The sequence below is a fragment of the Carassius auratus genome, unplaced genomic scaffold (genome assembly GCF_003368295.1).
Source record: "Carassius auratus strain Wakin unplaced genomic scaffold, ASM336829v1 scaf_tig00027845, whole genome shotgun sequence".
Taxonomy (NCBI): Eukaryota; Metazoa; Chordata; class Actinopteri; order Cypriniformes; family Cyprinidae; genus Carassius; species Carassius auratus.
The window spans coordinates 80,001-104,207 of NW_020525632.1; the positions used below are offsets into that span (position 1 = coordinate 80,001).

At 38.8% G+C, this 24,207-nt stretch overlaps 1 protein-coding gene across 2 annotated transcripts in view; it reads right to left on the reverse strand.

Annotated features, from left to right (window-relative positions):
• Positions 1–24,207, reverse strand: part of ift122 (intraflagellar transport 122 homolog (Chlamydomonas)) — a 103,508-nt gene that overhangs the window by 50,800 nt on the left and 28,501 nt on the right. For both annotated transcript variants that reach the window (XM_026251627.1, XM_026251626.1), the window contains exons 10-14: positions 23,214–23,352; positions 14,206–14,408; positions 7,208–7,345; positions 6,901–7,065; positions 6,622–6,819 (exon numbers count right to left, since the gene is read on the reverse strand). In XM_026251627.1, coding sequence (XP_026107412.1) covers positions 6,622–6,819; positions 6,901–7,065; positions 7,208–7,345; positions 14,206–14,408; positions 23,214–23,352 — 843 coding nt within the window. The remainder of the gene's footprint in view (positions 1–6,621; positions 6,820–6,900; positions 7,066–7,207; positions 7,346–14,205; positions 14,409–23,213; positions 23,353–24,207) is intronic.

The following is a 24,207-nucleotide window of genomic DNA, read 5'->3' on the forward strand; positions in this document are numbered from 1 at the left end:
CCTTGGAACAAAATCCTGTGTAAACAAAAGCCCAGAAAATCACCACGCCGGTCTCTTCCCTGTACCCTGGTGGGTTAAACTTGAAAAGGGCTCTGCACTGCAAGCGTTCCCTGATGCTGTACATCCGTCTGAACTCGTTCCGGTCAGGAGACAGGAGGACAATTCTTCCAGTTGGCCACAACTTATAGTGTAAAGACAAAATACATGAAAGATAATAATAATAATACAAAAAAAGTTTAACAGCCTTCTACTACAAAATTCAATTGGAGAATGAGCATTAAACGGGGAAATCTTACTGACTAGCCAGGCAAACTGTGCCGCTTTCCGAAAAACTTCGGAGCACATCCCTAATCCATCTGTAAACCAGAGAAAGTGTCAAATATGCAGAGTCACCCGCCGACAAAATAACTTCCCTGAGGATTTCCAGTGGAAGCTGTTGAATCAAAAACATACATAGGTTTATTTATATATGTATATAAAAGTTATTAAACATTATATTAACACTGAATACAGACAACCTTGCTTTAAAACTCTCATTAAAAACTCTATAGATTGTTGTCACAAATGCATACTCATTCTTTTATTATAACACTAATAAAATGTTAATATATACAGTACTGTGCAGAAGTATTAGGCATATTAGTATTTTCACATTGAAAAAAAACTGTTTTAAGCCAATTATTTATATCTTTTGCTGTTGTGTGTCAGTAGGATATATTAGTTTACATTTCCACACATTCATTTTGCCATTAATTTTAATAATCCAGTGAGATATTTGTATATATTTGTATGCATGATCCACATGAACATCTTTTACATTGAATATAAATATTTCTATCTTATATGGTGAACAAAATCCACATTAGATCACAAGCAGAAGTTATTTAAATCACTCGCTGCTGTCTGAAAATGAATTAAGCTGAAATGTTTTTAAATGTCTTTGATGCTGATGTTAACTGATAGCTATATATTAAATAATCCACAGTATTGACCAATATAGTACTTGTACATAATACCAATTTCACATCTGAACAACTATGTAGCTGTAATAACTAAAATACCTCTGCATGTACACACACATGTAATTATTAGCTCTTAATGAATGTATGTGCACAAATAACCTGCTTTGCTGGACTCTGCCTGAAGACATGGTGAATGGTGAAGTTCTCCTCAGTGGTTGAGCTCTAAAAGAACAAATGTCAAGAGGTATGTATATTGCTAGATATAGTACAGAGTAATGTTTCATGTAGCAACATTCAAACAGCTACATACATTTGCGGAGTGAAACTGTCCAGGAGAACAGAACACCACCACCTCCTGATCATGTCATCCTGAAAAATAATAATAATAATAATATACACACAAAAATCATGCATGTCTGTTCAAATAACTTGACAAATGTGATGCCATACCTCTGTAAAATCGAACCTATGAACTAAAGCCATGTACAGAGTGTACTGTTACAATCCACAAAGAACAATAAAATGAGCAATTTATAACAATTATTAACAATAATTATTCAAATTGAACGTACCATGGATAAAAAAATGATCGAACATTGCATTTTATTTTATAAGATATTTACACAACCACTTTTACTCACCTCAAGCAATCAACGGAATAGCGTTATTACTCTGCTGCTGTAGTTGCCACCGATCTGTTTGTTTCAACGCAAACTGCCCCCTGCTGGCTCGGAGGAACATGTCAAAGGCGGGGAAAACAAATATGGGCGGGGCGACACGTGTCGCTCCGCCTCGAAGTGTCGCCCCGCCCCATCGTCCAGACTGCACTCTGGGGTTACTCTCCTTTCCCGTATCAACGTTGAAAGCTCAGCTAACATGAAGGAACAGCTGTTCATAGCTGTATATGGATTGCCATTTTGAAATGAATTTAGTAGCAGAGCTACTGCGAGCGATTTTTAGTGCTGCAAATCCATTTATCCTTTGCTGAAATTTCTACGTCTTCATTGAGAGAGAGCGTGTCATGGATGCTTAGCAACGACAGACGCCCCAGGAGCACTTCTGCCCGAGCGCTTTGGAAAGAAGGAGAAAGCGGCGCGACTAGCTTTTTCTAGCGTTTTTAGTCGCGAACTATTGAAGACAAAAGCGATGACCCTCGGTACCTCTCAGGCTGACGTGTTGATGTGATGTGATATCTGATTTAAGTGGGCGTGGTGTGTGTAAGGAAGTGAGGGCATGACTGATGATAGTGTCCTGATCCAGTCACGACGCTATTCTCAGCCTGCGCTCCAGCTGAGTAATCAACTTTATTTAAAAAAAATAATTGATATATTTTATATTCAAACTGAAAACATGATTTGATTAACACTCAAGTCATTCAAGTCATCGTGTCTCAAGTCAAGTCAAGTCCCGAGTCTTTAACTTCCAAGTCCGAGTCAAGTCTCAAGTCCTAAAAATAGCGACTCGAGTCGACTCGAGTCCAAGTCACCAAGTCACAAGTCCCCATGTCTGCTGTCCTCTGGTGTTATCTTTATAGTTACAGCTTTTGGTGTGAACCGCCCTTTACACCTCATTGTCTGAATAATGGCCTTTCATGGGCAGTGGTTTCAAAACCTTGAAAAATGGGTCGCCAGGATGATTTAAGGAACATGTATATGTGTATAGCCACGTTTCTACCAAAATTAGCTGGAACAACTTAAATAGGATATCAAATACCACTGCCTCCTTTCATTTTCATTTAAACATATTAATATCCGCAAAACTGTAGTTAACAGAAATGTGTATATAGCCTACATTACAATGAAACTAAATATTAAATCAAATAGTATTGCCTCTTTTTATTTTAATTTTAACAATATAGATCAACTGAATAAAGAACTCAACCAATCAGCAAGTTTAGCGCCAAAGTCCCGCCCCCGAAAGTTCCTCTCGAACTCGAAAGGGACTCTGAGGACCAGTTTTTCACTTTATTTAGATCCTGGTTCTTGCAGTGGAAACACACAGAGTACCAGCCCAAAGTCCCTAGCTCCTGGGAAAGTTCCAGCGGTGGAAACACGGCTTATGTAACACAGTTCAAGACTCAGGGAAGAGGAAGCGGACACAGGCAAATACACACACACACACACACACACACACACACACACACACCACAATGTCAGTGGTGTTAAGGAAATGGTTAATTTTGTTAACGTTGCATTGATTGCATTCATCACATATAAGTATCTTTTTAAACACAATGATCAAGGTAGTAAATAGTCCACAGGGACATTGAGCTCTTCTGTGTGACTTGTGTGTGTAACTGCTTTAGGTTGAAGGGACGTTTTGAGAGTAACCAGACATCTACCATGTAATGTGAATGAGATGTGCATGTGTTATGGGGTGATGAGCACTGAGCAACATAACTGGCTCAAACGTCCTCATAAAGTGGGCTGTGAGTGTGTGTGTTATCTCTTTGCACACAGACTCAAGCTGTGTGTAAACCAGATCATTCTCTGAAGAGAATTAAAGCAATACAAAGACTAAACTGTGTTCACCTTCACTGCTGATTTCTCAGCGGATCAGAAAACACGTAATACAAACGGTGAGACAGATTTCGAAATTACAATACCCTTTAAAATAAAATAAAAATGGGGTTTTTAATTTGCCAAATTAAGATTTGGTATTCCCGGATTTATTAGCACAAGTGAGTAAGTGAAGTGGTTCTTAGAAATAAAAGGTCTGTGAGTAAGCAGGACGGTCTCGCAAGGAAGCAAGACACGGCAAGACTTCATACGAGTTAATGTGAAGACACGTCTGAGAGAAAAGAGGACGTCTGGGGAAGCTCAATCTAAGATCGATCTAGATGATTTGGACAGTCCAATTTACAATGATATGAAAAGAATTACACCCGAGTGGGTTAAGAATCATGTTTAAAAAAAAAAAAAAACGTGCCTTTAGCATAACAGCCTTGAACAGAGGAAAAGAGAGCTTGGAAAAATTAAAGAGAATATAAAAAGCTAAAAAAGACATGTTTCAGAAACCTAGCTGGAAGACGTGTATTGGCTGTGTGGACAGGTCGTATATGCTTCACTATCCAGGCATTGCATGGGAACGTGTTTCATGGTGGAGCTGTACGGAGGAACATTAGTAGTCCAGACACCTGAACAACTACACTGAACATCATCTGACTAGAGAGGGATCGAAAAGAAAGTGTCCTCACAAATCAAGCAGACCAATAAAGTTGGGCAAGACAATGATGTTGCAAGGGAACACAGGCTGTAGAATGGAGCAGAATTCCAGCGCTTAGGATCAGCCTTCTTCAAATAGAAGTTGAAATGATGAGATATGAACTGATAAGTTTCATGAACACTACTAAGGTGATGGTGGTAGGCATGAAGAAGGAACTATGAGGGCTATGAGGGCTCCTGGGGACGGGGTAGTGTACTTGTGTGAACTGCACTGTTGTACGTATATTCCTGACAATGATGCTGATGGCCATGTGATAGATGTATTCAAAACATGGTGTTTTACCACTCTATTTATTGCAATCATTTTATGGATAATAGAGTTTTAATAGGTTTACATGTTTCCTTAAGTCCATTTTATTCCCCATTACATTTTAGTGTGTATGTCTTAAAGAAATGTATGGCTGGCCTGTCAGGTGACCAGTCACATGACAGGAAGCAGGAACTGTATAAAGAGCAGCATGGCTAACAGACACTCAGCTAACAATACATACCTGGACCTTGGGGGGTTGGGGTACTCTAGGTTTGGGCCATTCCCGAGCTCGGAGCCCCTTCCACGGACAGCGCGCCAAATATGCATTATAATACTTTAGCTAATTATATGTAAGTGTGAACTCGTGAAACAGGGATTCATAGACTATTTTAGGGTATGGACAGAAAACCTGTATTCTTTTAACAGCCTGAGTTTACTTGGTTTTATCGTGTTGTTTTAAAGTCTTTTATGTGAACATTGTAAATACACCATTCTTACTAAACGTAGTTCTGTTTTAAGACATTCTTTTAACACCTGCAGTTCTCACACACAGTAAAATCTGTATGATGCAAAGATGTATCTTAAACAAAATGGTCAAATAAATCAAATCAAAAAGGAGATTTGAAAGTGTTTGCAAAAAATGCACTCAACACAACTTCAAGAACTTCTTCAATTACATCTGGTTTTCATTAATATTAGACATGTTGCCCTAAAATAAATAATGGATGAATCTAATGTTGCAGCGCTTCACAGTGTATCTATCATTCCCTCTGGTTTACAGGTGAACTCATGGTTAAGGGTAGGCACTAGCTTTCTTACAGGTCATTTTTGGCAGGATTATTGTTCCAACAAAACATGTTGACAAGGAACATGCTTTTAACTTCACTTTGACTTGCTCCATAAAATCAGTAGTTGTGAAATAATGTTTTCACAGCAGGAATAGATTTAGAATTTTAGAATATTTAAAAGAAAATATTGAACAGTTTCTCAGCCCGGTTAACTGGCCTACTTCCAATTAATTTAATTTTGTTAAACAACCTACCGTTATGTGGATTTTATTTAGCTGTAAAGGAGTAGTTACCGAGATCATTCTCCATCATTTCTCTATAAATATGAGACTGAAAATGTCAACTAATACTAATCTATACTCAACTGAAAGTACAGATACTCAGAGAAAATAGACTAAATAGACTAAAAATCTTTATTTGTTTTAAAAAAAAATCTTTATCTGAAGAAGGAAAGTCATTTATCTGGAACAGCATGACTGTTGGGAAATTATGAGATAATTTAAATGTTTCGATAGACTATCCCTTTATTTATAGTTTTCACGTTATGTCACACTCATAGGAAAGAACACCCATCTGTGGGCAAAAATGAAGCATAGCTCCACCTACAGCCAGTTATTTTAACCCAGTTTGCATTAGTAGTGTAGTAAAACACAAATATTAAAAGGTGAAATTCACCTTATTGATGATGTATATTTTGTACAGGCAAGCATATGAACCCAGAATATAAACACAATGTGCAAAGCTTCACATTAAATGTTTTCCCATAGAAAACAATTATAAGGAAAACAATGAACCATGAAGGAGATTGCGTTCCTATTCCGACCTCATCTGCTTGCCTGTATGTATGTCTCTATGTATCATTAATATAGTGATTACTTAAGTTGATCTTTTAATATTACTGTTTTAAATATATATTAAGGCACTTTAAGTATTTTTACAATGTTTGTCGCACTGTTAATGATTTAAATTGATTAATATGCTTAATATGGATATTAATTTAATATTTATTATCAAGCTAATTAAGTTTGAATACCTGAAGATGCTCCTCCCAAACTTTGTTAATAAAACATCATTCTGCTTCCTCAGTATGCGTTCTCAGATCTGATGGCAAACTTTTGTAATTAACTGAAGTAGAAACGAGTGCTTGATGAGTGAAAACAACCCTCAATGGCTCTTACACATCTGAGCTGCTGTTTATCATATTTAACATGCATAAGATAAAATTTAATATGCCAAAAGTACTTTTCAAGATTGCAAGGAGTAAAAAAAGTACTATTTTGTCTTCATAAATGTAATCAAGTAAAAGAACAAGTAGTCGGTTTAAATAGTCCTTGAACAAAATACAACTCCCCCAAAAGAAACTGAAGTACAGTGGTATTCTACAGCCCAGCTCGTACCTGAGGCACCTCCACTGCCGCCATAGAGTAGACGTGAAGGCAGAAGATCTTGGACCCGTTGTAACCCACCACAAAGCCCTGCAGTTTCTGCTGGTGCACTGGGAAGTTACTGGCCTTGATGTTCAGATATCCACTGCCAGAGAAACACAGCATGTCCTCACACTGTGTGTTCCACGCCACGCTGTTGGCATTGGGCTCCTACAGAGTCAGGGAGACAGCAGTCAGGGCAGGAGCGAGGTCAGAGGTCATACACAGGCTCAGACTGAAGCTCATCATGACCTGGAAGAGCAGCTCCTTGGTGTGAATGTCGTACACGAGGCAGGTGTTGTGTTCGTCCACGACTGCGAGCTTGCTGCGAGACGTGCTCATGTCCAGACAGCGCACTGATGTGTTCTGCTTCAGCAGCGTGATGGCAAACGGGTTGTCCACAAAGATCTTCAGGATCTACACACATAAAAGCTTTCACAGTGATTCTGAACTATTTGCACAGCTGAGACGGAAGAAAAGAAGCTGTATTCATGCAGCACTGGACAGAAACAAAATGCATTACTCAAAAGCAATAACTATATCTTTCTAGGTCACATACAGCTCCATTTTTCAGCCCCACTAGAAGCCCCTCTCGTCCAGACGGGCCACCAATCACTTTGATGTAGCGAATGAGAGACTCCATCAGCCACTCTTTCTCTCTGACGGCCGTGAAGGACAAACACTGCAGTCTCTTTTCCTACACACACACACACACACACACAGAGAGAGAGAGAGAGAGAGAGAGAGAGAGAGAGAGAGAGAGGAAAGGTCACAAATGCAAATGTAAACCATCTCATCCTCCACATATTTATATATTTATTTATATATATATATATATATATATATATATATATATATATATATATATATATATATATATATATATATATATAGTGGCCACAACATACATCTAGAGTGTTATGTCACACTCACAAAATGACTGAATGACCATGCATTTAATAAAATACACAAACAAGTCGACTTTATTTCAATTTTGTTTTTGGTGAAGGAAAAATCTTACCCAAAGAAGCAATGGAACAATAGATATATAGGCTACGGTGTTGAGGATGTCAGTTTGTGGTTGTGTGACATGATCAGGGTTAATGTGATGAATTGCACCTCCATGTATATTTATGCATATGGCACACACTTCAATCCCATCAACTTGCATTGCATTGAAACATCTGATCAGTTCATGCACTGCCTCAACTGCTTGAGCTGCTGTGGTTAATCCTCTATGACACCTGCGTAACCTTCATGAAATAATAATCAACACCACAACAAGGCCAAATTACACAGTTCAATTCTTTTAAAAAATGCATCACAGTTTGTCAGTTTGCTGTTCATTTCCAGTAGCCTCCGTGTATTCTGCCCAACCTCGCTCTGCGTTCATAAGATCTTAAGTACTGTGCAACGTGTTTCACAGAATCAGGGTAGAGCTACATAAACACAAAGCCCAGCAAAACCCAACTCCAAAAGACAACCGTGATGAAAGGTGTGTGTGATTTGGGATAAGTCTCATGAAGTCGGCTGGGACGTGGGAAATAAATGGTGCATGAAATAGGGGCTTCTCAATTTGACTACTAGTCAGTTTTCTTGCTGCCTATCCAGAGCTGAAGATGAACAAAGACATTTGTTTTCCTCTTCACCAATAAAGGGGCCATTTGGAAGTGGTAAAGCCACTGAAGTGCTGATGGTGATCAAGGCCTGCGGATGAGATGTTTAGGTATGGAGCATCTGTCAAATGTCAGGAGAGAGCAGCTATAACGGAATGTCTCATGTGTGCTTCAGTTCCATGCTGGAGTATAAAGCCTGGCGCGCTCTCTTTTCTCTGGCCTTTGCTTTTGAATTCTCTCTTCCCCATCATGCTGGACTCAGTGGCTCCTCGCTTTCTCTCTTCCTTTTACTCATATATCCACATTCATACACTGCCATCAATACATTGCGCATGTATGACTAATTATTTAATACTATCTATTTTTTAACCCTTAACCTATTAAACAAAAACTACAAGAATTATAAAGCAGAATTACTTCTAAAGTAAAAAAAAAAAAAAAAAAAAAAACACCATTAAAGCCTCATGAAAAGTAAAAATCAAAACAGTAACTTCAGAAGACTTGGTCGTCTTATGATACCATGATGATAAATCATGTAGAGCCGTTTAGCCGATATTATCGCAGAATATGCTGCCAATATTATATATCTTTTTTACAGAACATATTACACAGATTAAATGATTTTGAATGATTTAATTACTTAGTTTGGATCTTAGTGCTGCGTTTGACACAATTGACCACAACATTCTTTTGCATAGACTAGAACACTTTGTAGGCATTAATGGAAGTTCATTAGCATGGTTTAAATTTAACTTAATATAACCGCCATCAATTCATAGCAGTGAATGAAAAGTTATCATATCGGTCACAAGTACAGTATGGAGTACCTCAAGGCTCAGTACTAGGGCCGCTACTCTTCACGCTTTATATATCATCAGGGAAACATGGTTGTGCTGATGATACTCAGCTCTATATTTCTTTGTGGCCCAGTGAAACACACCAATTTGAAAAACTAATGGAATGCATAGTCGGTATAAAAACCTGGATGACAAGTAATTTCATACTGCTAAATTCTGAAAAAACAGAGGTGTTAATTATTGGGCCTAAAAACTCTGCTTGTAATAACCTAGAACACTGTCTAAGACTTGATGGCTGCTCTGTCAATTCTTCGTCATCAGTTAGGAACCTAGGTGTGCTATTTGATCGCAGTCTTTCTTTAGAAAGCCACGTTTCTAGCATTTGTAAAACTGCATCTGTCCATTTCAAAAATATATCTAAATTACGGCCTATGCTCTCAATGTCAAATGCAGAAATGTTAATCCATGCATTTATGACGTCAAGGTTAGATTATTGTAATGCTTTATTGGGTGGTTGTTCTGCACGCTTAGTAAACAAACTACAGCTAGTCCAAAATGCAGCAGCAAGAGTTCTTACTAGAACCAGGAAGTATGACCATATTAGCCCGGTCCTGTCCACACTGCACTGGCTCCCTATCAAACATCATATAGATTTTAAAATATTGCTTATTACTTATAAAGCCCTGAATGGTTTAGCACCTCAGTATTTGAATGAGCTCCTGTTACATTATAATCCTCCACGTCCGTTGCATTCTCAAAATATGATTATACCTAGAATATCAAAATCAACTGCAGGCGGCAGATCCTTTTCTTATTTGGCGCCGAAACTCTGGAATAACCTACCTAACATTGTTCGGGAGGCAGACACACTCTTGCAGTTTAAATCTAGATTAAAGACCCATCTTTTTAACCTGGTTTACACATTAAGCTGCATTAATAAGGTTAACCGGAACACTTCCATAACACCAGATGTACTTGCTACATCATTGCATCATAACACTACATCATACGCTAATATTAGTCTGTTTCTCTCTTGTTCCGAGGTCACCGTAGCCACCAGATCCAGTCTGTGTCCAGATCAGAGGGTCACTTCAGTCACCCGGATCCAGTACGTATCCAGACCAGATGGTGGATCAGCACCTAGAAAGGACCTCTACTGCCCTGAAAGACAGCGGAGACCAGGACAACTAGAGCCCAGATACAGATCCCCTGTAAAGACCTTGTCTCAGAGGAGCACCAGGACAAGACCACAGGAAACAGATGATTCTTCTGCACAATCTGACTTTGCTGCAGCCTGGAATTGAACTACTGGTTTCGTCTGGTCAGAGGAGAACTGGCCCCCCAACTGAGCCTGGTTTCTCCCAAGGTTTTTTTCTCCATTCTGTCACCGATGGAGTTTCAGTTCCTTGCCGCTGTTGCCTCTGGCTTGCTTAGTTGTGGCAGTTCCTTCCACCGGGTCACTAATTTGATGAGCTGATCTATGTTTGAGTGTGCTGGACTGCTGTCGCTTGTACCCCCCCCCCCTTAGGTTTACATTTGGTGGGAAAAAAAGCCAACTCACATTTTTCTAATACTGTATGCCAACAAAATTTTCTAATATGACCTTTCTTACCACACTTGTGTCACTGCTCTTGTAGAAAACGGCACTCATGTGGTTTGTGATCACCCCCGCATATGTAGCAGTTAGGGCGTGGTTCTTTATGTGTTTCTTGATTCCAATTTGAGCACCATCTGCATTGATCGTGCAGGTCCTTGGACACCTTGTTTTGATGCTGTAAATCCAGCGCATTATTTGCAGTCTTTATGGCTTGCGCAAGCTTCAATGCTTTTTCGAAAGTCGGCTCCAGTTCTGCCAACAACCAACGCTGTATTCCATCAGCCACAATTCCACACACCAATCTGTCATGGAGCATTTTCTTCAACTTCAACTCCTCTGACCATTAACGGTGCGACTGTGGAGAGAGTGAGCAGCACCAAGTTCCTGGGTGTACACATCACAGAGGACCTCTCCTGGACCGACAACACCACAGCACTGGCCAAGAAATCACAGCAGCGTCTCTACTTCCTCCGCAAATTAAGAAGAGCCAGAGCCCCGCCCCCATCATGTACACCTTCTACAGAGGCACCATCGAGAGTAGGGCTGCATGATATTGGGAATAAATGACATTGCGATATTTTATTTTTCTGCAATATATATTGCGATAATTTTTCTTACAAACAAAAATGGCACGAGCACACTTACATTCTCATTTTAAATGATTTAAACATCATAGTTTTATTTAAATTATAGTAAATTATTTGTTTGTAACTTTAGGATATGGTTTGAATTGTTAACATATTAACTAACATGAACTTACCATGAGCAATACTTTTGTTACTATATTTATTAATCTTTGTTTATCTTAGCTTATAAAAACACAGCTGTTCATTGTTTGGTAATGTTACTTCACAGTGCATTAACTATGTTAACAAATACTGTACAACTTGATTTCAACAATGAAGGCTATAGCCTAAATGTTGCTATAATAATGTTGTAGAAGTGCAGTTTAGTAATAGTAAATGTTAAATAATGAAGTTAAATCATTTAATAAATAGAACATTATTGTAAAGTGTTACAGATTTTTTTTTATTTACACCAATTCAGACATCTCGTGAGTTCAGTGTTGGACATGTCAGTTGTTTAAACCATTCATTAAATTGAATCGGTTCAAAGGAATCATTAGTTTGCGAATCAGACGTGTACAGCATGCATTGTGTAATTATCTCTGCAGTTTAGGATATCACACAAGATTTGATTTGAAGACAGAAAAAATGTCATCACATCACATCACATTTATTTTTTTCGACACCATCGTGTCAATTGATTTTGATTAATATGCGCGAGAGAGAGAGAGCAAGACAGTGCTTGTGTTGTTTGAAGACGGTGAAGGTGAGTGTGTGCGCGCGCGGCTGGGTCTCTCTCTCTCTCGTGCTCTCTCTCTCGTGCTCCCTCTCTCTCTCTCTGCTCGTTCTTATATGCGCTATGTTAAACTGACAGGACATTAACTGTGCAATTAATCCGCGAATCATATTCGGCAAGGGCCGGGGAGCAGCTGCCTGTACAGTTAATGAATAACGGATCAACTACGACAGCCTACATCTCACATCCTGCAATGTGACAATCGCGGATTCGTAGATCGCGATATCGATGCTTAAACGACACATCGTGCAGCCCTAATCGAGAGCATCCTGACGAGCTGCATCACTGTGTGTATGTATTTCTATATATATTTCTGAAGTGGGGAGTTTGAATAAGCTGCTTCAAATCACAAGAGATGGGTCAACATCTGACCCGACTGCAAGATATAGACTCTCAGTCATCATACAGCTCAGTGTCTGATCATGCTTTAGAGAACATTGCATGACCTCGCTTCTTCCACAAGATTACACACACACTTGATTGCTTTTATTTGGATCTGAAAGACATTACAAAGAAAACAAGATTCAAATACTCTGGGAAGGGTCTTTGGCAAGATGACAGACATACAGTTCATGACTCACATACAGGTTCTTCCATTTATAATACACAACACATTAAGGATAAACAAAACATCTCCGTCTCCATATTTGGATGCTCCCTATGTTGGCTGAAACAGAGCAGAATTTTGCAAGCCTTTCTGCTTCCTTTTTTTGCAGCCCCCCTAACTGCATCCCCCTGATCACATTCTTGTGGACATGGCCTAAACTTCCAAATACCAGAATTTCTGAATTAGTGAGCTGGTGAATGAGATCTACCAGTGGTTTCCACACAGACTCACAAATACACACACAAACACACACACACACACACTTACGTTTGTTTTTGTGTAAAGTGTGTTCATCTCATAGGTGTAATGGTTTTTATTCTGTACAAACTGTATATTCTATCACCCTTCACCAACCCTACACCTAACCCTAACCCTCACAGGAAACTTTGTGCATTTTTACTTTCTCAAAAAAACTCATTCTGTATGATTTATAAGTGTTTTGAGAAATGGGGACATGGGTTATGTCCTCATAAGTCACCCTCTCCTTGTAATGCCTGTGTCATACCCATGTCATTATACAGAAATTATACTGAAATGTCACAAAAACATGCCCACACACACACACACACACACACACACACACACACACACACACACACACAGTATCTGAATAAAGCAATGTGGTAAAAAAATTGTAATGTGGTAAAAAAAAAAATAATAATAATTATTATTTAAATTATGAAGTATTCATAAACAATGGTAGGTTTTGTTGTTGTCCATTTATTTTTACTATTACATATGAAATATCACATATGAAGACGTGCAGTCTAGTGGAATCATCTGTGTGATATTGATCATGAATTCATCAGGTCACAGTGTCTGATGATTGCAGAATCAAAAAGACAAAACAAGACCTGAATAACATGGTAGGAGCTTCATCCACAGAAAGTCTTGTGATGTCACTTTAAAAAGCAGTACTAATGGATCAAACCAGAACAGAATGGAAAGCTTCCGCACAAACACTTTTCTTGCTGATCTTTCTGCTGAGTTTCTTTCACAAGTTCACCACAGTTTACTACACTGCCCAAAAATCACACTTCGTCACTTTGACAGGGTGACTTGTGAATGTTCTGTCATGTTCTGTTTTTATCCATCAGTCAAATATTAAATTGTTTATTTTAAGAATGTTATGGAGCATTCATATAGAAATAGAAATAGAAATAGAAATAGAATAGCTAGAAAAGTTATTTGATGTGACATTGCATGATCTGGAGTGTTTCCCACAGCCTTACAGTCTATTTGTGGCAGCACTCCCCTGCCCCCAAATATAAATATGAAAATTATTTTTCTGCCAGAAGGAGGCACTATTAGACAGGATTACATAGAGGTTTCTCCGGTAACGGTTAAAGATACGCTGAGCTCACAAACGCTGATTTATAAGGCATTACTTGCAAGATGGAATGAAAATTACATAGAAAGTTTCTGAAAACAAACTTCCATTGCTCATGTTTATTCAATGATGTCAAAGCCTTTTGGAAAATCTATTTGCCCGCCACAAATAAATCAATTTATGGGAAACCCTGATCTGGCACATATGTCTTGATGCTGGTGTGGTTATGTTTTAGCCTGGCTTTTTACCTGACACAGAATGATGTGTTGTGAGCAGACGACAAGCAGGTTGCACTCAAAGCGCTTGCAGATCTTCTCTTTGACGCGGTAATGCATGTCGGAGGAGTCGTCGGAGTGCAGCTCATAAATCAGAATCTTCTCAGGAAGCTGTATGGCCAGCCTGCTGCGGTAGATGGCGATCTTCTTCACCAGCTCACGGCACTTTATCCGCACTACGAGGAGAAAGATGGGGGAAAAGTCAAGAACATTCAGACAAAGACACACAGAGGTTCATTCCTGAACTTTCTGCCATCCATTACTGGAAATAACATTACTGGATGATATGTCCCGATCTCAATAAAGTTTACACTAGGTTTTTGGACCATGAACTGGATCTCACTCAGGATGCGGGCTGTTTGTGGAGGTTCGGCCATGACCGCTTCCACAAATAGGCCACTCTCACATATATTTTTTGGCCTGTCCATTGCCATGGTTATCACTGTCTCAATCACTGCTATAATTTGTGAGTGCATAAACATGCAGATGTCATTCCTGAAACTTTGCAGCTTGCATGTGTCTCAAAAAAAAACGTTTCGTAGAAATTCTGAATGAATTTTAGCCTTTCAGTGCAAAGCGTGCTCCCTTAATTATCACTAATTTGAACGAATTGGTATGGACCTCATCGGGCCATTAGAACGATCGGCACGGGGACATCGTTTTGCGTTAGTCATAGTGGATTACGCGACATGATATGCATAGGGCGTGGCGCTCCACAACATCTCAGCAAAGATTGTGGTGGACGCCCTGTTTCGTTTAATCTCCCTCGTGGGAATCCCAAAAGAGATTCTCACAGACCAGGTAACCGTGTTTATGTCACGCATGTTAAGCGAATTGTACGAATTGTTGTGTATTAAAGCGGTACGCACCAGCGTCTATCACCCACAAACGGATGGAATGGTCTAACGGTTTAATCACATGTTGAAAACAATGATTCATAAATTCGTACAAGAGGCGAAAAATTGGGACAGATAGCTGGAACCCCTTTTATTCGCTGTGTGCGAGGTCCCCCAAGCCTCCACAGGCTTGACCCCAAAGAACTAGTTAATTATAGATTTGAATCTCCCTTTTCTGTCTAAGATACTAGAAAAGGTAATATCCTCTCAATTATATTCCTTCTTAGAGAAAAATGGTATCTGTGAGGAATTCCAGTCAGGATTAAGACCGTATCATAGTACTGAGACTGCTCTCCTTAGAGTTACAAATGATCTGCTCTTATCATCTGATCGTGGGTGTATCTCTCTATTAGTTTTATTGGAGTTTTATTGGATCTTAGTGCTGCATTTGACACAATTGACCACAACATTTTTTTGCATAGACTAGAACACTTTGTTGGCATCAATGGAAGTGGTTTAAATCGTACTTATATGACAGCCATCAGTTCGTAGCAGTGAAAGAAGATGTATCATATCGATCACAAGTGCAGTATGGAGTACCTCAAGGCTCAGTACTAGGGCCACTACTCTTCACGCTTTATATGTTACCCTTGGGAGATATCATCAGGAAACATGGTGTTAGCTTTCACTGTTATGCTGATGATACTCAGTTTTATATTTCTTCACAGCCCAGCGAAACACACCAATTAAAAAAAATAACAGAATGCATAGTCGATATTTCTTACTGCTAAATTCCGAAGAAAAAAAAAACAAAAAAAAAACAGAGGTGTTAATCATAGGGCCTAAAAACTTGCATGTAATAACCTAGAACACTGTCTAAGGCTTGATGGTTGCTCTGTCGGTTACGTTCAATAAAAAAAAAAAAAACACATATGGCCTGTTCTAAAGTCCATTTTCTTTAACAGTTGTTTGAAATGGATTGAATCATTATTTAAAATAATCTTGGAGATTTTTGAAATGCCTAAATCATAAAAGCAGGCGGGTCGAAGCCTGCAGTGATGTTTTTCTTTTGTTATGGCAGCCGTCCCCTCTGCATATATGTTTTTTCGAGAATGTTGCACTCCTGTTGCTGTTTGTTATTCTGCACAAACTTCATGCCAATAAATAAGAAATATTGCTGACTTGTGTGTTTCCACTGCTCTCTTTACGTTCGTCCGTTATTTGACGTTGAAAAAGGAAACAATCGATTCAGTGAACACTTATTTCTTAAAAATCGAAAATGATTTTTCCACAAAAGTGACAGCCCTACACATAACATACTAATATGCTTCTAATATCCAAATCTGTAAAAAGATTTTAAGGCTGCATTAATTAGGTAAACCGGAACCGGGAACACTTCCCATAACAGTTAGCCCTAAATGGACAAACTGTTCTACAGAGCACAAGTCACTTTGTTGTTCTTGTGAATAAAACACTGACAATGATGAACAAGTAGATTAACATTCGAAATAACATTGATTTATTGAATAATACAGTACCTTTACCTTTGTAAAGAAATCTCATTGCTCTTTGCTGTCTTTACCGACACTTGATTTAGTTCTGTCATGGGGGTTATCTGTTAGTAATGTGTCTGTAGTTGACAATGGTATATCCGATCATAGTTCTGTTATATTTCACTTTTATCTTCCACCTGTTATCTCAAAAAGCAAACCTGTTGTCCATTGTGTCCGACCAGTAAATGAGACTACAGCAAATTGTTTTGCTGAGGCCTATGCGGCAAATTCAATGTCTTCTATCATTGAGGTATCTGGACCCTCTTTAGACACAGAGGAGTTGACTGCTGTTTTTAATTCTGTTTGCTTGGACATTTTGAATGATGTTGCTCCACTTAGATATAAAAGGTATAAACCTCAGTCTCAGCAATGGTTGAACAATGAAATTTGTGGGATCTGAAGGGCTTGTAGGAAGGCCGAACGCAGATGGAAGAGAGACCGATTGCAGATCTCTTATGATTTGCTAAAAGACACGCTTAGAACTTACCAGCATGCAGTCAAAGCTGCAAGAACAAAATACTTTTCAGACCTAATTAATAGAACGGTCCATTGCCCAAAAGTTTTGTTTAGCACAATAAACATTGTACTAAATCCACCGATAGCACCTTTGTTAGATTCCACTTTATATACTTGTGAGGATTTCTTGAACTTTTTTGTAAGTTGAACATATTAAAAAAGATATTGTTCCCTGCAGTATTGTTGTGGAATTCCCCATGTTAAGTTCTTACATATTTGACTCTTTCGATCATGTCTCCCTTCCATTTCTTGCAAATTTAGTCAAGCATATAAAATCATCGTCCACTTCACTGGATGCCGCTCCTCCACAGTTTCTAAAAGTTCAAAACTATGGGCCCTAGTATACAGTCAATTGTGAACAGCTCTCTATCTAATGGTTCTGTTCCATCTTGTCTTAAACATGCAGTGGTTTCTCCTTTACTTAAAGCCTATCAGCTACAGAATTGATTAACTTCCGTCCCATTTCTAAACTACTGTTCCTATCTAAAGTCATAGAAAAGGTTGTTTTATCACAAATTACTCCTTTTTTATCTATTAATGCTCTTTTAGATAAATTTCAATCTGGTTTCAGAGCTGGTCACAGTACAGAGACTGCTCTGATAAAAGTTTTGAATGATTTGTTTTTAGCATCTGACTCTGGGAGGGCTGTGGTTTTAATTATGTTAGATCTCAGTGCCGCATTTGACACTGTGGATCATTAAATTCTTTTAAAAAGGCTGGAGTGCGAGGTTGGGTTTAGGGGTACTGCTCTGAAATGGTTCCATTCATACCTTTAGGATAGAACATTCTCTGTTAATTTTGCAAATGTCTCTTCTTCTGTGGTTCCTTTAAAATATGGTATATGGGCTCAGGTCTCAGGGCTCTATTTTAAGTCCTATATTGTTTTCTCTGTATATGCGCCCCTTGGGATCCATCTATCGTCGATATGACATCTTGTACCATATGTACGCAGATGACACACAGATTTATTTTCCCCTTAAAGTTGGAGATGAACAGTCTTTGCAATCTTTGTTACTCTGTCTGAATGAAATTTAAATTTGGCTCTCTAATAATTTTCTTCAGCTTAATGAAAGAAAATCTGAAATTATAATATTTGGGCCATCACATTTTAAAGAGTGTGTAGTCAGTATTCTTGCTTCTTTGGAGATGACTGTGAAGGATAATGTGAGAAATATTGGGGTCATTACTGACTCATCGCTTAGCTTTGATAAACAGATTAATTCAGTTGTAAGAAGTAGTTTTTATCATCTTAAAATTATTGCTAAGCTTAAACCTTTTCTTAGTTTTAAGGATTTGGAGACCGTTGTTCATGCATTTATTTCTTCGCGACTGGACTACTGTAACTCCCTCTATGTAGGGATCAGCCACCGACAACTGTCACGTCTGCAGCTTGTACAGAAATCTGCAGCTAGACTTCTGACGGGCTTCAAAAAAAGAGAGCACATCATTCCGGTGATGCGTTCTCTTCACTGGTTACCAGTCAAGTTTAGGATTGATTTCAAGATTTTACTGGTTGTTTATAAAGCTTTACATAATTTGTCTCCTAACTATATTTTCAATCTTATAGAGCCCTACATTTCAGTTAGGTCTTTAAGATCGTCGAATCAACTATTGCTAGTTACTCCTCAGTCCAAAAAGAAGTCAAAAGGTGATCGTGCTTTCTCAGTAGCAGGCCCAAAACTGTGGAACAATCTCCCTCTTTATATTCGACAAGCTCCATCAGTGGAGGTCTTTAGGTCTCAGCTGAAGACTTATCTGTTTAGCTTGGCTTTTTAACTAGTTCTTGTTTAATTCTGTATTTTAAAATTTGTATGTCCACTTTGTTTTTATTTTCACAATGCGAAGCACTTTGGGCAACGATGTTGTGTATAAATGTGCTATACAAATAAATTGAAATTGAAATTGAAATTGACATCTTTACCTGTGTGGGCCACCATAGCTTCTCTAAAATGAAGGGTGAGTGGGAACTGAGCATTTGGTTGCAATTAGCAATCTTACCGCTATTTGCTGCTAAACATTACACACTGCACCTTTAAGAGCTCCTGCTGCTGAACATGATGCAGATCTGACACTCACCATAGTTTCTCATAACTCTTCCTTTACCTTTTCTGACCCACTTCAGCTCTATAACGAGCTGACAAGTTGAATTGGGTGTTAGACAAGGCTCCAGGACAGTTTGGAAAACCACTGCATTTCAGAGACATATTATTAAAGGGGGGGGGGGGGGGGGTGAAATGCTATTTCATGCATACTGAGTTTTTTACACTGTTAAAGAGTTGGATTCCCATGCTAAACATGGACAAAGTTTCAAAAATTAAGTTGTACGTTTGAAGGAGTATTTTTGTTCCAAAAATACCTCTTCCGGTTTGTCACAAGTTTCTGAAAGTTTTTTTCGAGTATGGCTCTGTGTGACGTTAGATGGAGCAGAATTTCCTTATATGGGTCCTGAGGCACTTCTGCCGGAAGAGCGCGCTCCCGTATAGCAGAGCACTGAGAGCACAACAGACTTCACTGATCAGAGCCAGAGCGTCGCCAAATGTCACAAAAGAAGTGTGTTTTTGGTTGCCAGGGCAAGACAACCCTGCACAGATTACCAAAAGAGAAACAGCATTAAGGGACCAGTGGATGGAGTTTATTTTTACAGAGCATCAACGCAGTTGTGCAAGTGTTTTGTCCCCTGCATTTCGAAGATGCTTGTTTTACAAACAAGGCCCAGTTTGACGCCGGATTTGCACATCGTTTATTTCTTAAGGATGATGCAGTCCCAATGAAAAAGGGTCACGATCGTGTGTTGGAACCGCAGGCGGTGAGTAAAACTGCTTCAAATATCTCTGTGTTGTTAACTTAGCTATCGGCGTGTAAGCACATCAAGTAAACAACATGCGATGTTGTCATCAAACTGCACTTTCCACATGTACAGCTTAAAAAAAAAAAAAAAAGACGACATAAAGTGGAACTTAGTCATTTTCCAAAACCGCTAAGCAAATATATACAGTTTCAGTACATACCACATAGAGACGTCGTTTGCTGATGCTGCTCTCGTTTAGTTTCAGCCTCTGGATCTGTGTCACAGCTTCCAGACGCGCTCAACTCAAAAGCCTACTGGCGCTCGTGATTCTTTAGCTCCGCCCACACGTCACGCCTCCAGCCGGTCGTGTTTTTCCGGGAAAAATCGGTACAGACTATCTTTCTCTTATGAATATAATAAAACTAAAGACTTTCTGGAGTTATGAAGGATGCAGTACTACTCTATAGGTACTCAAGATTAACAGGAGATTGAGTGAAAACGAGCATTTCACCCCCCCTTTAAATATAAATCACAAATAACAAATTCTTACATGCACAGTTTTAAATGGTTATTTCGCACGAGAATGAAAATTTGTTCTAAATCCAATCGGAGTTATATAAAGAATTGTCTTTCAATGGGGGTAAGCAGGTGTTTGTTGTCAACAGTTCAGAAGATGTGAAATAAAGTGTGCACCTCTGTAATAAAATATGCCTCACACAGCTCCAGGGGATGAAGAAAGGCCCCTGTAGTGAATCCATGCGTATTTGTAAGATAAATATCCAGATTTAAAACGTAATTAACACTTTTTTTGTAACATTTGCTCACTGTGGGTCGTGGAAGACAAGCAGGCGGAAGATGGAAGATATATGCGTCGCTGTGCTCCTCTGGGAAATTTAGGAGCAATGGAAACAAAGTTTCCTTACTTTAGCAAAGGAAAACCAGTCTCCTCTTGGCTTATTTGGAAATCCTCAGATGTTTTTCTTTACAAATCCTCATTTTGTGCTTCTAATTCATGACCAGCATTTTGTTTTGTTCTCTCTCCGCGCTCATTAGGGTGGCCAATCATGCCATTTTCGCAAGACACGTCCTGGCCAGGAATTTTATATTGCCAAAAATATCCATGTTTTGGCTTTGTTTGCACTGCACAGACCAATGGCTTCTTGTGCTTTTGAATTGCTCTCACATTACTGTGATGTCATCGATCAGTCAGCTCAATGCTGCTTTCCAGTCCAACAATAAAATGTACATGTATTTGCATTGCTTTGACCATTCTCTGTAGATCCCACCTTCTCACGCACCACTATTGGTCGATTTACGTACAATGTCTCTAGGTTATTGTTCAAGTGATCATTACCGTCATTAACTATGTAAACAGGAAACCAATATAGATATCCCGGCCAGGAACGTGTCTTGCGAAAATAGTATGATTGGCCACCCTAATGAGAGCGGAGAGAGAACAAAACAAAATGCTGGTCATGAATTATGGCCACCCTAGCACTCATCACTAACCACGCAGCACTGATCAACTCCGACATCTGCCTTCACATCTTCCTGTTTCCAACAGTCAGCAGAAATGAGGAAAAAGTGTTTAGTACATTTGAAATCTGTATATTTATATTACAAAAACGCATGGATTCGCTACAAGGGGTCTTTATTCAAGGCTTTGGCGTTGACTATTAATTCATCAAGACCCTCTGATTCAAACTGGTCTCATCTATTCACTTCAGCAGAGACCAACTTAAGCCCCAAAGTGCATCAGGACTCTTTATCAAACAGGCGAGACTCACAGGTATCAAACTTAGTCTTATTAATTGATACATTAAGTATCATATGCACCTTTGACAAAGGTGTGTTTGAACTAAGAAACTGATGTTTCCTTCAGGCTGTAGATCTGCTGAACATCAAACTGTACCATAGCTTCATGTCTTTATTTCTCATCTCTTTACTGCTTAAGCTTTAAACCTTTTCCCTATGCCCACTGTGTGTGTGTGTGTGTGTTAGACTAGTTTAAGTGTTTATGTTGTTAATAAAGTCTTATTCGTATCACACTTGAGGTTGTTCATGGTTTGCTCATTACTGAAGTCCCTAATCGTGCAGATTTATGCTACATGCTCTGAGTAGTATTGTATGGTAAGAAAGTTATTTTTCCTTAACCAGGAAATTAACGTTCTTAGAGTTGACAGATATTTGACACTGAAAGCTCAAGTAAATTTTTACAGCGGATCTAAATATTTATAATTTATCATAACTAGTTATGATTGATTATTCACATTTCCCCCTTGAGCTGATTCATAACACTTGACAACAAACAGCCGCTTACCTCCATTGAAAGACTTGGAAGAGCAAGGACAATATTTAATATAACTTTGATTGGATTATTCTGAAAGAAGAAAGTCACATATTCCTAGGATGCTTCGAGGCTCAACTAACACTTTAAGGCAGCTTTAATCAGCTTTTTTTGGTTACTGATGACATAACTACAACACTGCATGCTCACAGACACAGCAGTTACCCAATTACGTGAATGCACTCGTCACAGTTCACTGAACTTACTGTTACTGTGCTCCTTCTCCTCAGCACTAGGGGGCTACGTCCTCCAGATGAGGGTGAGGACTCCTATATAAACTGATTAAGTCAAGTGCTGGTGGCAGGATGTTTGAGTAATAGCTCATGGTCTTCATCCTTTGTTAGGCCAGGGATGAGAAAATAGTTTTCTACTGAATCCCTGGGCCTTGTGTTAAATTAAGTGTATGTTACAAGAAGTCTTGGGTCAAGCTGCTCTATTAGACTGTATGAGAATTCAACCGCACAATGCGTGTGTGAAATGCCTCTGGATTATATACCGATGGTCTGTGGATTATTCATTGACTGATTCATCGTGCCATTGCTGGGGACAAAACTGTTGGCAACGGTCAAACAACAATTTTGACAGAACTCATTTTTAGGGATGCAAAAATGATCACTTTAACCTAAATGTAAGTTTTTTTATTACTTCATTATGCTTTCTAAAGAGGACGAATCATAAGATAAATAGAGCCAAAGGACATTCTATAGTTAAGTTTTAAGTTAGTAGTTTTAAAAGAAAAATAAAATCTGCATATGCAGAGTCTTCATCTCTCCAACATACATATGTTCAAGGAAATACTAATTAATTCACTATTTAGTATTGTACTTACAGTTAGTATACTTAGTTTACAAACAGAGACTAAACCTGAAGGAACATACGATAACTCTCATGCTGAAGTAAAGCTTTATGAAGTGAAACTTCTCTGATATATGTGGACTCACCCTTTTGCTCAGTGATGAGGTGTTGTACGATGACGTCCGTCATGCTGTCTCTGTAGGCATAACGGTCCTTATATAAGCCATGAACCGTGCTGAAGATCAGCTGGAAGAAGGCGATGGTCCCGTCCTGACACCCTAAAACCTGTGACATTAAACCAGCAGATACACATCACAGATATACAAGTAACACTACAAATTAAAGCATGCAATCAAAACACAGACGCATCGATTGATCACTTTCCGTCTGTACAATAGCTTTAAATAGAGGTGCAAACAGCATTCATTCAGGTGAACCTCAGGGCATATTTCACTCCACAATCAAAGAACAAAAGAAGAAACCTATTTAGAACCACTAGGAGTTTTGCATTTTGACATTATTTCTTTTGTTTTAATAATTCTTACAATAATGACAAAAAAATATATACTGTAAGGCAATAAAAAATTCTGTCAGCTAAATGACACAAACTGTACTGTACTGATAGACTGTGGTGGTATTTTCAGGGGTTAAAGCAGAAAAACCTGAGCCTTAACTTTTTTCCAGGGGTTGTGGGACGGACACATACACAGGGTTATTTGGCAAACAAAAAAAGAATATGATTTTCCTTGAAACTAACTAGTAACGTATCTGCCTTTGGATCAGACTACAGATTATGGAGGGATTTGAAAGAGCAATAACAAGAAAGGTTACTCACTACAATATGGTGCACATTTAGGATGCGTTCAATATCAAGTTTTAATATAGCTGCAAGCAGCGATGTCGGGCTCAAGCCATCAGTGCAACGCCACCCTGGTGGCATCAGGAAAACTGTGCCCAGCGGGCATAAGCATTTACAGTAACCCTCTGACAATCAAGTTTTAAGGGATGTGGCAGTTAAAGGGTTAATCCGACCAATCTAGACTTTGAAATCACATACACAGAACAATATATATAACTTTAGTAACACTTTATTTTAAAATGTATAAAAAATGTATAAGGTGTGCATTGTAGCTGACACCT